The following is a 13,693-nucleotide window of genomic DNA, read 5'->3' on the forward strand; positions in this document are numbered from 1 at the left end:
ACACACACACACACACACACACACACACACACACACACACACACGCTTATCCTTATTCTCTTCTAGGGAGTCCCGCCTGCCAACTGGACATCTGGAGGGTGATCCCCACCCTGGGGTGCTGCTCGTGGCCCCTCAGCCCCTGCCCCACTTCGCCCCTCTAGATGTCCCAGAGCTCCTCCTCCACAGCTCCCTTGAGCACCTCCGCTTGGAGGGACCTTTCGGCAAGGAGCACCCCCAACTCTGAAGCCTCCAAAGTATTCCAGAACCATCGCCTCTTCCCCCATAGGCGCCCCCAAGGACACCGCCAGGACTCAAAGCCTCTCATAAAGAGACAGGGATCCTTCCCTCCCCACCAACGCAGTGCTGTCTCTCTGGCTTCTCTGGAAAGCAGCGGGGCCCCTTGTGATGCGCTGGGCTGTCCCCTGAAAGGTCAGCAGTTCCAAACCACCAGGGGTTCCAAGAGAGAAAGAGGAGGCTTTCCACTCCCGGAAAGAGTTGACAGTCTCAGACACCCACAGGGGCGTTTCTGCCGGGTCCTATAGGGTCGCTGTGAGTCTGAATCAACTCCATGGCAGTGAGATTGGGTTGAGTTTATGGGTAGATTATCGGAATCGTGTTCATTTAAGCAATTTTCTATCAGCCTGCTGGCAGGAAGAAGCGGGCTCCAGCAGCGTGGCAAGCTGTACCCATTCTTCCAAGGGGCCAGCCGACCTCGCCCCTCTGGGGCTTCCTGCAGACTGCGTGAAGCTTCACGGCGCTTGGAGGAGGGTCCTGAGGAGAAGCACTCTCAAGGGTTGCTGCGTTCAAAAGCAGATGAAGCAGGAAAAGACACCCACAGGGCACAAAAGAGACCATCGTTTATGAAATGCTGCACATGGGCACAATACTTGGTAGAAATATAACAGGAGATATACTTAAAATGCCAAAAACAAACAAACAAAAACATCCAAACAAAACAGCACACTTACTAAATTCCAGAGGGAGGCGGAAAGAAGAGGCAAACCGGGCCGGAAAATACTGGAAAGCGTTTGCCTCCTGCCCAGTCATGAGAGGGGGAAGGCTACCTCCCGGCTCTCTTCCTGCTAGAAGGGCGGAGTGATGTCCAGCCCACCACCATGTCCCGCTGGAAGGAGCCCTGGTGAGACGGTGGATTAAGCATGGGGCTGCTAACTGAAAGGTCAGCGGTGCAGGGCAAAGATGTGGCAGCCTGCTTCCGCAGAGACCGGCAGAAACAGGTCTACGCTGTCGACCGGGGTCAACTCAGCAACAGCGGGTTTGGCCTGAGTCTGTAAGTCCCGTCACAGTGGTACCTTGTCCACCTGTTCCGCCATAGAGGCGGAGCCGAAGGCCGCACTCTTGGACCTCAGGCCAGCCCCCAACCCTGACAATCATGCTGTCTCCTTTTAGATTTCCATTCTCTATTTCCGGCGCTTTCTCCAGAGAGGCTGCCGTGGCCATCCCCCCCACCCCAGGGACAGACGGTTTAACCTGCTGCCCCCGGAACCCAGCAGCCCAGTTAGAAATGGTGATTTTCGGTTTATTGCTCAAAAACAAAAATCCAGAAGCCAAGATGGGGATGTGGTAGGTTGGGGAGACCGCAGGCAGGGGCTTGACCCAGCTCGCTCCACTCCTTCACCCCTGGTCCTCTGACTCAGCCAGGCCAGCGCTCAGACCTGGGGGCCCGGGGCACGTGGGGGCAGTGGGCCCTGGTGGTCAAGAGAAACAGACTACAGCCACCAGGTAGTGGGGCCGTCCTCGTGGGGTGTCCTGGGCTGGAGGGGCCCTGGGAGTTGCAGGCTGGCTGAGTTCCCCTTCCAGGGTCCAAAAGCCAGTGATGGGTACGCAGGGTGGGGGCAGGCCCCTGGTTGGCAGCTGAGAAGAGGCGGCTTTGGGCGACAGGATGCTGGTTTATTTACGGTGGGGTCTCCGGGCCACCGGAGCGCCCCCTTTGGGGGACTGGAAGGCTATTTACACAGCAGGGGGGAGGGGAGCCAGGAGCCTGGTCTCCCCCTGCTCAGAGAGGCGGGGAGGGCTGTCCTGGGTCCTGCGGCCTCTGTCCTGGGATTCAGATGGACACTTCATACTCCCGAGTATCCTGGGGACAGAGATGGGATCAGATGGGGTGGGGATGGCAGCCGGAGGGGAAGCGCATCCAGGAGGAGAGTGACAGGACCCCCCTAACGGAAGACGGCCTGCGGTTCCTGAGGTCGGGGTGGGGGAGACGGGGCCTGCACCTGGCTAATGGGCGGGTCTGGTTGGCTCTACAGTCTCTTAAAATCTGAAAGAGCTGAATTTCTGGATGGCCTTAGACAACTGGGAGATCTGGCCATTGGGCACAAACTTCCACTCGGCCACGGTGGGCGAAGGGCCCCAGCCACAGGCCTCCCTGCTCCCCAAGCACAGCCAACCGACCAGCTTGTGGCCTTGGCCCTCGTCGGAATGAAATGCCCAGGTCAGAGGACGGAGACCCTAGAGAACAGGTTGGGGGTCCTGGTGGCATCTGGTTCCATGTCGGGCTGCTAGCCCAGGGTCAGCAGTTTGAAACCACCAGCTGCTGTGTGGGGAAAAGACCCCCATCTTTCTACTCTGGTAAGGAGTTACAATTCCAGAGACCCCACAGGGGCGGTTCTGCCCTGCACTACAGGGTTGCTTTGAGACCGCATCAACTTCGTGGCCCAGGTAGAGAGCTGAGGGCTCTGGTGCCCTGGGGTCGGGGAGGCGCTCACCCCAGCTTCGTACAGCGGGTTGCTGAAGTCTGACTCCACCGTGATGGGGCTGTAAGAGTGGGAGCCCGCGAAGCCAAAGAGGGATTTTCCTTGCAGCCTGGAAAAGGGAGGGGGGCGGAGGTTTCTCAGGAGCTGAGCTCCTGAGCTCCTCTTAGCCCCGGGCTCCCTGGCCAGGCAGACCTGAGGTCGGATGTCCCCCGAGGGCCCAGTACTCACTTGGTGTAGTATATGTAAATGCCACAGCCAAGGACAATGACCAAGCCTAGGGGCAGTAGGATGGCCAAGGCAAGGTTTCCACCCTCCAGCTGTCTCGATGGGTCTGTGGTCTGGGTCACTGGCAGAGGAGGAGAGACCAATGAGCCAGGGCTACCCTGGACCCGAACCCTGGGCCTTCATCCCCCCGGGGCCTGGCCTCCTCCCCCCAGCCTCTGCCTTGCCCTCCCGCCCTGGCCAGGGCCTGGGCCTGGGCTGGGCCTCCACCTGTGCCCTCACTGACCTTCCAGTTTCCGGTTGTCCAGGAGCTCCTCATAGGCCACTGCAGGGAGAGGAGGGAGGGGAGGGGGCGGGGTCTGAGCCAGGGAGGGGAAGGGAGCTGGGGAGAGGGCCAGGAGCCCCGTGGGGCTAGGCTGAGAGCCTGGGTCTCTGCGTTCTGCTTAACCACAACGAGAGGTTCTCCTGCCCTTCCTGGGGAAAGGGCCCAGAGTGGTCAGAGCAGGACCTTCTGCCTCCTCCTCCAGGCCCCTAAACGACTCAGGGGTCCTGGACGGTCCGAGCCCACCGGGTCTTTGGAATGTGTCAGATGAGAAAAGAGGTCAGCTCCGAGAGGACAAGGGACTTTCAAACCAAGGCTTCTTCTATACGGCCCTGGCATAATGCCACGGCCCTGGGTTTCTGGGTGAGAGCCCGCAGGAGGTGAGAGCACCCTGTGGTCTCAAATTCACTACCTGATTGTCCCAGCCCGGCCACTGCCCTCACACTGCTGTCTGCCCCTCCTGCCACCAGCCCTGTCTGCCCAGGCACCTTTGCAGAGTGGAGGCTGGCTGGTCCACTGCGAGGGGTGGCCGGGCACACAGGTGATGGTAACCTCGCCGATGAGCTCGAAGCCCTCGTAGCAGAAGAAGCGCAAGGATTCGCCCGCCTGGTAGTGATGCTTGTATAAGGTCTGGTAGCCGTTCTCTGGCACCCCGGGGTTCAGGCATGGCTCATACTTCACTGCAGAGAAAGGGCTGGTCACTGGCCAGCCACACAGCATGGCAGGCAGGAGCTTATCCCGAGGTTACCCCAGCACTCTTCCCAGAGCGTCCCTCACACTCACAGGCGCACTTGGGGACCCGGTCGCTCCACTTGGGCGTGCCTGTGTCTCGGCTGTAGCAGGTGAGCACGGCAGCCCCCTCCAGGCTGTACCCCGGCAGACAGCGGTACTGGACGTGGGAGCCCACAGGGAAGCCAGCATCCGAGGCGGTGCGGTGGCCGTTGGTAATCTCACCGGGGTCGGCACACGTCATGACTGTGAGGGGAGGGCAGGGTCAGCAGGTGAGACTTTTGGAGCATCTTCTCTGCAGAGCACCCACCCGACCCACCACATCCTCAGAATTAAGGGAGCAGGTGTCGAAAAAACAAAATTTCGAATATTTTAGATGACAGACTTCTTCCAGAAAACAGGAGGGATGGGGCCGCCATGGGGGGCTTGCCCACATCCAGTGCCCGGGCGGACCAGCTAGACCCCAGCAGGGTCGGCCTTGTGTGGCAGACAGTCCGGGTAGGCCAGCAGCTGCCCCTCTCTAAAGGGACATGATGGCCCTCCCCCCCAGCAGCCCTGTCACGTAAGTCCAGTCACTTCTCTGGTCGCTCTACGGCCCACTTGACCCCTCAGGCATTCTCGTTTACATCTCCTCTGGGGGAGAGCCGGGCACCCTGCTCAGCATTTTGCAAACATGAGACCACTGACAGCTCATGCCAAGAGGGCAATGTTACTGTCACCTCCTTCTGACAGAAGTGGCACTGGCCCATGGTCTCTCAGCGAGGGAGGGGCAGAGCCGGTCCCTGCTCAGAGTCATGGCCACGGAACTCAACCCAAACTCACTGCCATCGAATCAAGGTCGACTCATCGCTGTCCCTGTGGGTGTCTGAGATTGTAACTCTTTATCGGAGTAGAAAGCCTCGTCTTTCTTCCGAGAAGCAGCTGGTCATTTTGAACTGCTGGCCTTTGGGGTTAGCAACCCAGGGTGTAACCATGATGCCGCCAGGGCTCCCCCGGCCAGAGAACAGTGGAGAGAATCCCATAGGTTTGGAAATTTCAGCATGCCTCCTTCTCCGGGCCTGCTGAACCCTCCTCAGGCCTGCGATTCTGTGAATCCCTCTGGGGCTGGGGCGCTCACTCCTTCCACAGGTGTCCCTTATAAAGCTTTCCTTGTGTTCAGCCCAAATCTGGCTTCCTGAAACTTTCCCACTGCCCCACTCGGCCACAGGGAGAATGGCAGTCCCACAGGCCCATGGCAGTCTCTGACATTTGGAGGAAACAACAAGATACTCGTCAGCCCTGTTTAGCTCTTCTAAATGACAAGTGTTTCTGGTTCTTTCAAAGGCCACCTCTCTTCCCATAATCCTTCATGCGTAGAGCAGCCGCAACACCCTCGCCGTTTGCCTGCACCAGATGCCCAGTCTCCAAACTCACAGCCCCCGAGCTGATGCCGACTCACAGCGACCCCATTGAACAGGGTAGAACTGTGGGCTCCTGAGACTATAATTCTTTACGGCAGGGAAGTAAAGCCACGCCTTGTCTTTTTCCTGTGGACTGGCTGGTGGTTTAGAATTGCTGACCTTGCAACAACAAAAAAACCCCAAACCTCACTGCCAATCCAGTTAACGCCGGCTTAGCAGCGGCAGTGTAGAACTGCCCCTTTGAGTTTCCCAGACAGTAACTGTTGACAAGTGTAGAAAGCCCCATCTGTCTCCCTTGGAGCGGCTGGTGGTTTCAAACTGCAGACCTTGCAGATCGCAGCCCAAGACACAACCGCTAGGTCATCAGGTCTCTTGAGGCCTTACACTAAGGTAAACTGCACACATTTAGAAGAATCCTGACCACAAGTGGGGGAAATGCATCCAGGGTTTGCCAGGGCTCTGGAGGCTGGGCACACTGCTGGAATGATTGCCGAGATCATGGTTAACCCTTAAACTGAAAAGATCCCTGAAGTCTTCTCAAAAGGACACGCTGGTCTAGCTTATTAGCTACTAAAGAAGGTCGGCCTTGCACGTGGTGGGCTTTTAAGATCTACCTGCAGGTGACCAGAGGAGCCCTGGTGACCTGGCTGTTATGCCTTGGGCTGCTAACAGCAAGGTCCACTGTTCAAAACCACCAGCCACTTTGCAGGAGAAAGACTTAGCTTTCTACTCCCAGAGACACCCACAGGGGCAATTCTACTCCGTCCTGTAGGGTCACTGTGAGTCAGAATTGACTCTGTGGCAGTGAGGTCTTTAGGGTGGGGGTGGAGGGGTTGCAGAACCAAGTTGCTAAGGACTAAGGCCCACGGTCCATTCCTTCTGTGTTAATGGAGGAACACCCAGAAGAGAGTGAGGAAGGGTCCATCAGAACGAGGGACTCTGTGTCCCGGAATTGCTGACTGCTGGATGCTCTGCTGCTATTCCCAACCACCATGAACGGACTTGGGGTTTGTCTTTTACTTAAGGCACACTCTCTAACGACCCTTGCATTAGCTAAGGGGCTCCTCAGAGAGACCACCAGACTGCAGCGGGGACTGGGGTGGGGGTGGGGGAAACCAAGAGTGCGTGGGGCTAAGAGGGACCCAGCACGCGGAGAAGGCGGGAGGGCAGGGCAGAGGGGCACGGAGCCCACAGGTGAACCCCAAAGAACATGGGGCGCTGCTTGAGGAAGAGAGGGGCAGGGCCTAGAGGGCAGGGATGGAACCCAGATGGGGGGCGGGGAGGGGGTCGCAGAGGCAGAAGAGAAGCGGGGTGGAACCCAGAGGGAACGGAGGCAAAGGGGTGGTGGAGGAGGCGGGGCCCAGGGTGGGGCGGGGCCTGGAGTGTGGAGGAGGAGCCCAGGGGATAGGGGCTGCACCCAGACGCGCGGGGGGGGCGGCTCACTCTTTTGGCAGGCGGGGGGCGGGGCGCTCCAGGACAGGTCCCACTGGCAGGTGAGGATGTCGGAGCCGAGCAACTCGTAGCCAGGCTCGCATTGGTAGGTGAGCACCGTGCCGCGGATCAGGTCCCCGTGGGACGCCGTCCTCCAGCCCCACTCCGGAGGCGGCAGCTCGGGGCAGGTGTCGTTCCTCGGGACCTCTGCAGGGGAGAGGCGGCCAGTTTGCAGGCTGCCCTTGGGGTCCCTTCCCGGCTAGCTGGCCGGCTGGAGCCTTGCGCATCTGCTGACCCTCGTCCCCAGTACCTTTGAAGTGCAGCACGAAGCCCTGACCCAGGCCTGGGTTTGGGGGCCCGGGGGGTGCCTGGAACTGCAGCGTGAGGTCGGGCCCGGAGGAAAGGAGGCGACGGCGCGGCTGAGGTCCCCGCAGTTGGGCCAGGACTCGAGCGCTGGGCCCGTCCCCGTCGAAGAGCGTCAGCATGTCCCCTTCACGTACATTCAAGCTGCAGGGCGAGGGGCCGGGCCCCGGTCAGCCAGTCCCATCCCGTGCTGCCTAATCCCTAACTCCGCCCCCTGGTGATCTCACCTACTCTCCTGCCCAGGCTTGGCCCCGCCTCACTTTCGGCCAATCCCAGGTTTGTCCTCTTTACTGGTCCCTCCCCGGTCCATCCGCTCTGCGGGTCCTCCCAATGCTGGCTGCTCAATCCCGAATCCGACTGAGAGAGACCCTTGTGGACACCTGGACGATGCCCTGCCTGGCTCTGCCCCATCCTCGCCCCTCTGTGCTCGGGCCCACGGTCGTCCAAGTGCGTGGTAGAGGTCAGCGCAACGCGGTGGACCGAATAGTGGCTGCAGCCATCCCAGGCTTGTCCTTACTAATTCTGCCCACGTTCTAGTTCCTTGGTCACCACGACAACTCTGGGTCTAATTGGAGGACCAGCTTTCTGGCCAGGCCCACTAGGGTTCTATCCAGCCATATGACCACCTCATATCAGATCATCAAATCGGTTAAAATGATGGACCCTGGCACGCATGCCCGCACGCCAGGAGTGCTGGTCATGATGAAACAGCTTGGGCCTGGGCCTTGGAAATGTCCCCAGGGGGCAATCCCAGAAATTACCAAAGGTCAGAGCTCTTTTTCACAAAAGCCCTGCAGAAAGGCCACATTAACCCCGCCCCCACACTTACTGGTCCCAGGTCACCTGGTTGACCAGTGATTTGAATCTATGAACCTAGATCCACCTGGCCACTGTTCCTCCGCCTCAACCCTGTGGCCCTTCCTCCCTTAGACCACATTGCATCTTGGGTAGAAGAACCAGCCGCTCAGGATGCAGGCTGGGCATCACCAGCCACACTTGGCGGAGCCTGCACCCTGGGTCCGCTCCCCAGGGCACACACGTACATCTCAACCTGGAGCAGGATGCGCTTCTCTTCCTGAACATGCAGGCCCCACACGCAGTCCTGGCCGGGGCTGTAGCTCTGGGGCCAGTCGGGAGACAGCACCACGCCAGCGGGCTCAGACAGCTCCCCTCCACACATGGCTGCGGGGGAAGGGGGCCAGACTCAGTTCCCCATGTCCCTCCACACTCCCGAGTGTTTGCACCAGACCTCTTGGTTTCCCACCATTTCTCACCCAACTTGCTTCCTGCTCTTCCTGCTCCTCCGGCAGGTTGGATCCGGACCATACCTTGCTGCTTTCCTCGGCCTGCCTATCACCTACCCTCTTGACTGAACCCAACTCCTGTGGTGGCTCCTGACAGCATTTGAGCAGGGGGCCCCCCCACCGGAATTCTCTAACAAGCCTGTCCGCTATTCAGCTAAGGCGACTGAGACTCTAGAAAGGGCAGGATTTATCCAAGGTTTGGGCACGAGCTCTCCCCTGAATGGCCTTCCTGAGACTACCACCCCCCACCCCACTCAGGGCCTGGTCTTTAGTCTGAAGGGTGGGAGACTCACCCTTGCAGGCTGGCTCTGTGTCATTCCAGTGGGGCTCGGGCGGGTCCACGCATTCAATGGCGTTGGGGGGCCCTGGGGGCTCCAGAGCATATCCTGGGAGGCATGAGAAGGTGGCCAGAGCCCCAGGGCGATACTCAGGGTCTGTGGTGGTGACATTGCCGTGTGCCAAGAAGGGGGCGAAGCAGCGATCTTCCTCGAAGGCTGGAAGGGAGTCAGAAACTCAGCACTAGGTCAGGTCTTAAGGGACCCTGCCCTGGGGCCTCGGGGTGCATTCCGGTGTGGTTTGGCCATTGGAACTTTTAAAAAATTAATGGCCCTTGAGCTTGCCTTTCACACCCCATTTTGCCCACACCCCCACCCTCCTCTTTTACAGCTGTAGGTGACCTCCTGGGTCTCTGGAAGGTGATTCCTAGGCGGGTCCAATCCCACCCACCATTCGACAGATGAGGGCACAGCATCAAGGATGGAAAAAGCCAAGATCATATTGCTGGGCGATGGACGAACCAGGTGGCCCAACCCCAGGTCCCTGGCGTTCCAGCCATAGCTGCGAGGCACTGGAAACGGCAACGTTGGGGACAGAAGGTGTCTCTGCAGAACTCGCTTGTGTGGGTGCCTTTTCTCCTCGCAAAAATAGCCATCGGCGCCTGACCATCCCGGACTAGCTGAGCTGTTGCTAGGATCCCAGATGGCAGCAAACACAAAAGCCACCCAGTTTCTACTTGGGCCGATGCCAGCACCGAAATGAATAGTTTCTAGGCCATTTCCGTGTGGGCCCCCCGGATCACACCGTAGCTGCAACACTAACTACCTGTAAGGTAAGACTTAGGTGCCTGTGCTACGGAGGAGGAGTCTGAAACCCAAAGAGGGGCGATGCCCCGCAGCTCCGGAGCCAGGCTTCCACCCCAGAGACTCTTAAGAGAAGACAAGGGCTTTCTGGACGCTTCCACGCTCGGGATCCACCCAGCAGTTTCCTTTTGCAGCTCCACCATCCTATTTCATGGTTACATAACCCGGCCAGGTGTCATATCCTAATCCCACCCACCCATCAGGACCTGTGCCAACTCCCGTTTTCCCCAGGCCCCACAGCAGAGGCACACTCTGCTCAGCTCTCGTCCTGTTTCGTTCTCTTTCCTGCTCTGGGCACACTGAAATGTTGTTGCTTCGAAGACCAGGCATCATTACTGCGCCTCAACCTTTGCCCCAACTCTGCTTCCACCTGGGCGGCTCTTCCCCAATGGCCCCCCTTTACAAATACTCTCCGTCCATGAAGATCTGGCTCCTAGGTCTCCTCTCGCATGATCGCTGACCTCTGGGCAGGGCATGACCTTCACCTCCTCTGAGCGGACACAGCTTTCTCCATCCTATCCCCGAGCTGCCTTGATTTCTAACTTGGCGCGTCTGCAGCGCGGCACTGTCGTGTCTATCTGCCTGCCATCCATGCCTCCTCCTGGTGGTCACACCCCTCTATTTTCCTTTCGGGGAACACATACAGGATGTGGGTCTACCAAATGAATACCACCTGCCCCCAGATACTGGGGGCACATGGCCCAACTTAGGCCAAAGAGAGCGTTTCCTGGCCTTTTTGCTGAAGCCCTCCAGAAAAAAATGATCTCTCTCTCTTCCTCCCCCTCCCTCTCTCTTTTTCTCTTCCTCCCCTCCCCCTTTCCTCCTTCCTCTCTCAGAATCCACCTGAGAATGGAACCAACATGACAGAAGGAAGCCCTGACTGAGAAAACGTGTCTCCTGGCTGTACCTGGATCCAGCCGTACCTGAAGCTTCATAGAAAAGGCCATCCCAGGAAATGAGAAGGGATCCATAGGGAGTGATCTCTGCAGTTTGGGACTGAGGAGACAAGCCAGCTTTCAGAGTCAAATGGCTGTGGGGTGTGCTCATGACCCTGCCTGGAGACCAGGAGGAGAGGGAGGGAGGTATCGGGGTTGGCGCCCTGGCATAGGGGGAGGCGGTTACCTTCAAATCGGAGGCTCAGCAGCAGGGGGTTGGCTGGTGTCTCTGAGAGCAGCTCCACATAGAGGGACTGGGCATCACTGATGAGACCCCGCTCTGGGACATCATCCATATCCGAGTCATAGATCACCGGGGACAGCGGGCTACCTCCGGAGCGGACCATCAGCCTGGGCAGACAGAGGACCAGTGGTTAGCGCTCTCCTGACTTATTGTTAGATGTCAACCATGCTTACAAGCCCCTGACACACTTTATCTCAGGTGATGGGTAGGTTTAGTGTACCAACCTGGCCAACAGGAACATGTGGGATTAATCAGGTCACAGTTTGATTGGAGGATAAAGAGATAAATGGCTTGGCAAGGCCCAAACCTTTCTTGCTCTCTGGTGATCGGACCAGGGTGCGGCTGCTTTAGCTAGTTCTCTGCCTCAACTTGTGAGCTACACTACCTGTGGGACAAGCCAACCTGTGGATTGTGTAGCTAGAGCTCCAGGTTTTTCGAGATCTGCTTTGCCACACTGCTGGTGTGTATATTGCTTGAGCTTGAGGCTGTCGGATCCTGTCCTCTTGCATTGCTTGAGTTCAATCTGGCCTGCTTCCCTAAGCACCTGAGCTGCTGACTGCCCTGCTGTTTGCTACCTGTGGGTGGGCTCTGTCTGCATTGTCCAAGGGAAGACTCAGCTGTCTGCTTCCTTGACCTTGGACCTGGCAGCTATCGTGAGTTGAAGGATTTCCAGGAAATTAACTGTTCCACGGAAGTGAGTTGAACTGAGCCCTCTGTGCTGCTGTTTGGACTAATTAGCTGTTATAGTCCTTCGTGCTGTATAAATCTATATCTATCCATCTATCTATCTAAATATAATCATAAGTGTCCTGGATTTGTTTCTCTAGAGAACCCTGCCTAACACATCTCATTGACTCCGCACAGGAACCAGAGGCACAGCGTGATTACACAACCTGCCCAACAGGACAGCAGCGCAAGGAGTGGCAGACCTGGGACGTCTGTTTGCTAAATAATGCGAACTACTCCTGTGCCGCTGGAGAGACGTCCAGGGGCTTCCTGCATGCTGGGCACCCTTCGAAGCCCTTTAGAAACCAAACTCGCTGCATCGAGTCGATGGTGGCTCAGAGCGACCCTGCAGGGCATGGTAGAACTGCCCCTATGGGTTCCCGAGACTGTGACTCCATTTTGTTTTGTTTTAGTTTTTCTTTCTTTTTTTAACGGTTCTATTGGCATGTGATTCCCATATCATACAGAGACTGTAATGCTGTACAGCAGTAGAAAGTCTCACCTTTCTCCCAGGGAGTGGCTGGTGGTTTCCAACTACTGACCTTGCACTTAGCAGCCTACCACGCGTAACCCACGATGCCACCAGATGCTTTACACAACACAACACGCTTCCTTTATCCTCACAGACACCTGAAGGGGGAGGAGCTAGGGTCTCTGTTCTACAGACAAGAAACGGAGGCTCTGAGAGGTTCAGTGACTTATCTCGTGCTGCCCACAACACTGCCTATGGCAGGAAAAGAATTCAACTGGGCATGGTACCGATCCCAGCTGAGATCTGGTCCAGGTGTGTCTGACAATCACCCCCTCCCCCCACCTCCCCAAATCCCCACTGCCCTGAGTCAGGCCCCAAAACCCTCACCGGTCATTGTCTTCATCTAGCGAGACTCTTTCAAAGTGCAAGTGTAGCCGACGTCCTTCAGCTGCTTCGATGACCCAGCGGCAGGTGAGATTGGGCCCGGGCGCCCCCCCGGGCTCAGGGGACACAATGCGGCCCAGTGTCGCATTGTGGATGGTGCCACCACAGGATGCTGCAGGCAGAGGGCACAGGTTAAGGCTGGTCTGGATGGTGGTGGTGGGACTTGTCCTTCTCTTGGGGCCTCAGCCTTTCTCAGGCCCCACGGTCAGACCTCTTGTGCTTCAACCTCAATGGGGGCCTGGCCCAGGGATGGCCTCTGCCCCAGAGGCTTACGTCACAGGACAGGACCTTCTCCAGGTCACCACCCAGCAGGGGAAATGGCTCTGGAGTAGGAAAACACCCCACCCCTCACAGAACAAAGAGTCTGCTAATGTCAAGGCTCTTCCCAAAGGCAAGCCTGAGATGAAGGCCCCCACCCCCCACCCCTACCCCCAGGCAAGGACACTGGCCCAGGTTAAGGATGAGGAACGTGTCACCAGGGCGCCTCTGGCCGGAGACAGGAAGGAGGGAGGCCGGAAGTCAAGGTGTGCGACTCTCTGCTCCGCCTGTGCCTCTGGTGGCGGTGGTTTAGCAGCGGCCCCATCTGCGTGGGGCCCAGGTTGTGTGTCCCCCTCCCCCCCCAGCTCCGGCTTTCCAGATGACCCCATTCCCCATGGGTCAGCAGGGATCAGAGAAGACTCCCGGCCATTGGTTTGGTTTCTGGTGTCTCCAGTGTGGCTCTTCCAGAACCGCTCGCACTGGCTTCTCTGTGCTCGCCTCCCTTCTCCGGGGCAGCCGGACAGGCCTGATACGACAGCTCTCATCGAGAGTGCCAGAGCAGGGCCCTCTCCCGCCTTCCATGGGCCACCTCCTTCCTTCCCATTCCTGCAGCTCCGCCCCGCCCCCACCGGCCACACTTTTGCTCAGAGCTCCAGTGGAAACGCTGAGCGCCTCCATGACGGGTCCTCCGGCACATGGGCTTCTCATCAATCCCTTGCCTGGAATCCGTCCTTCTATTGTCACCACCCTCACTCATCTGGCTGGCGGCCTCCCAACGAGTGTCCCTGCTCCTCTCCTCGGCTCCCCACAGCCTACTGGTCTCCCCACAGCCCCCTGGTCTCCCCACAGCCCACTGGTCTCCCCACAGCCCACTGATCTCCCTAGAACCCCTGGTCTCCCCACAGCCCACTGGTCTCCCCACAACCCACTGGTCTCCCTAGAACCCCCTGGTCTCCCCACAGCCCACTGGTCTCCCCACAACCCACTGGT

General features: G+C 58.3%; 2 protein-coding genes across 3 annotated transcripts in view; one reads left to right on the top strand and one right to left on the bottom strand.

Annotated features, from left to right (window-relative positions):
• LOC123521219 (putative protein T-ENOL) overlaps positions 1 to 345 on the top strand; it is a 3,609-nt gene extending 3,264 nt beyond the window's left edge. Inside the window, exon 7 of the mRNA XM_045285994.1 lies at positions 67 to 345. The gene's annotated coding sequence lies outside the window, so the exon portion shown is untranslated. The remainder of the gene's footprint in view (positions 1 to 66) is intronic.
• Positions 346 to 844: 499 nt separating this feature from the next.
• SEZ6L2 (seizure related 6 homolog like 2) overlaps positions 845 to 13,693 on the bottom strand; it is a 23,078-nt gene continuing 10,229 nt past the window's right edge. The window contains exons 7-18 of one of the 2 annotated variants that reach the window (XM_004705674.2): positions 12,389 to 12,557; positions 10,747 to 10,910; positions 8,779 to 8,979; positions 8,225 to 8,363; positions 7,129 to 7,325; positions 6,831 to 7,025; positions 4,042 to 4,233; positions 3,747 to 3,938; positions 3,223 to 3,261; positions 2,943 to 3,060; positions 2,727 to 2,823; positions 845 to 2,095 (exon numbers count right to left, since the gene is read on the bottom strand). In XM_004705674.2, coding sequence (XP_004705731.1) covers positions 2,066 to 2,095; positions 2,727 to 2,823; positions 2,943 to 3,060; positions 3,223 to 3,261; positions 3,747 to 3,938; positions 4,042 to 4,233; positions 6,831 to 7,025; positions 7,129 to 7,325; positions 8,225 to 8,363; positions 8,779 to 8,979; positions 10,747 to 10,910; positions 12,389 to 12,557 — 1,733 coding nt within the window. In that variant the 3' untranslated portion in view covers positions 845 to 2,065. The remainder of the gene's footprint in view (positions 2,096 to 2,726; positions 2,824 to 2,942; positions 3,061 to 3,222; positions 3,262 to 3,746; positions 3,939 to 4,041; positions 4,234 to 6,830; positions 7,026 to 7,128; positions 7,326 to 8,224; positions 8,364 to 8,778; positions 8,980 to 10,746; positions 10,911 to 12,388; positions 12,558 to 13,693) is intronic. The other variant, XM_004705675.3, reaches the window with a different exon arrangement.

The sequence above is a fragment of the Echinops telfairi genome, unplaced genomic scaffold (assembly GCF_000313985.2).
Source record: "Echinops telfairi isolate 266 unplaced genomic scaffold, ASM31398v2 ScPeMD7_5;HRSCAF=22, whole genome shotgun sequence".
Taxonomy (NCBI): Eukaryota; Metazoa; Chordata; class Mammalia; order Afrosoricida; family Tenrecidae; genus Echinops; species Echinops telfairi.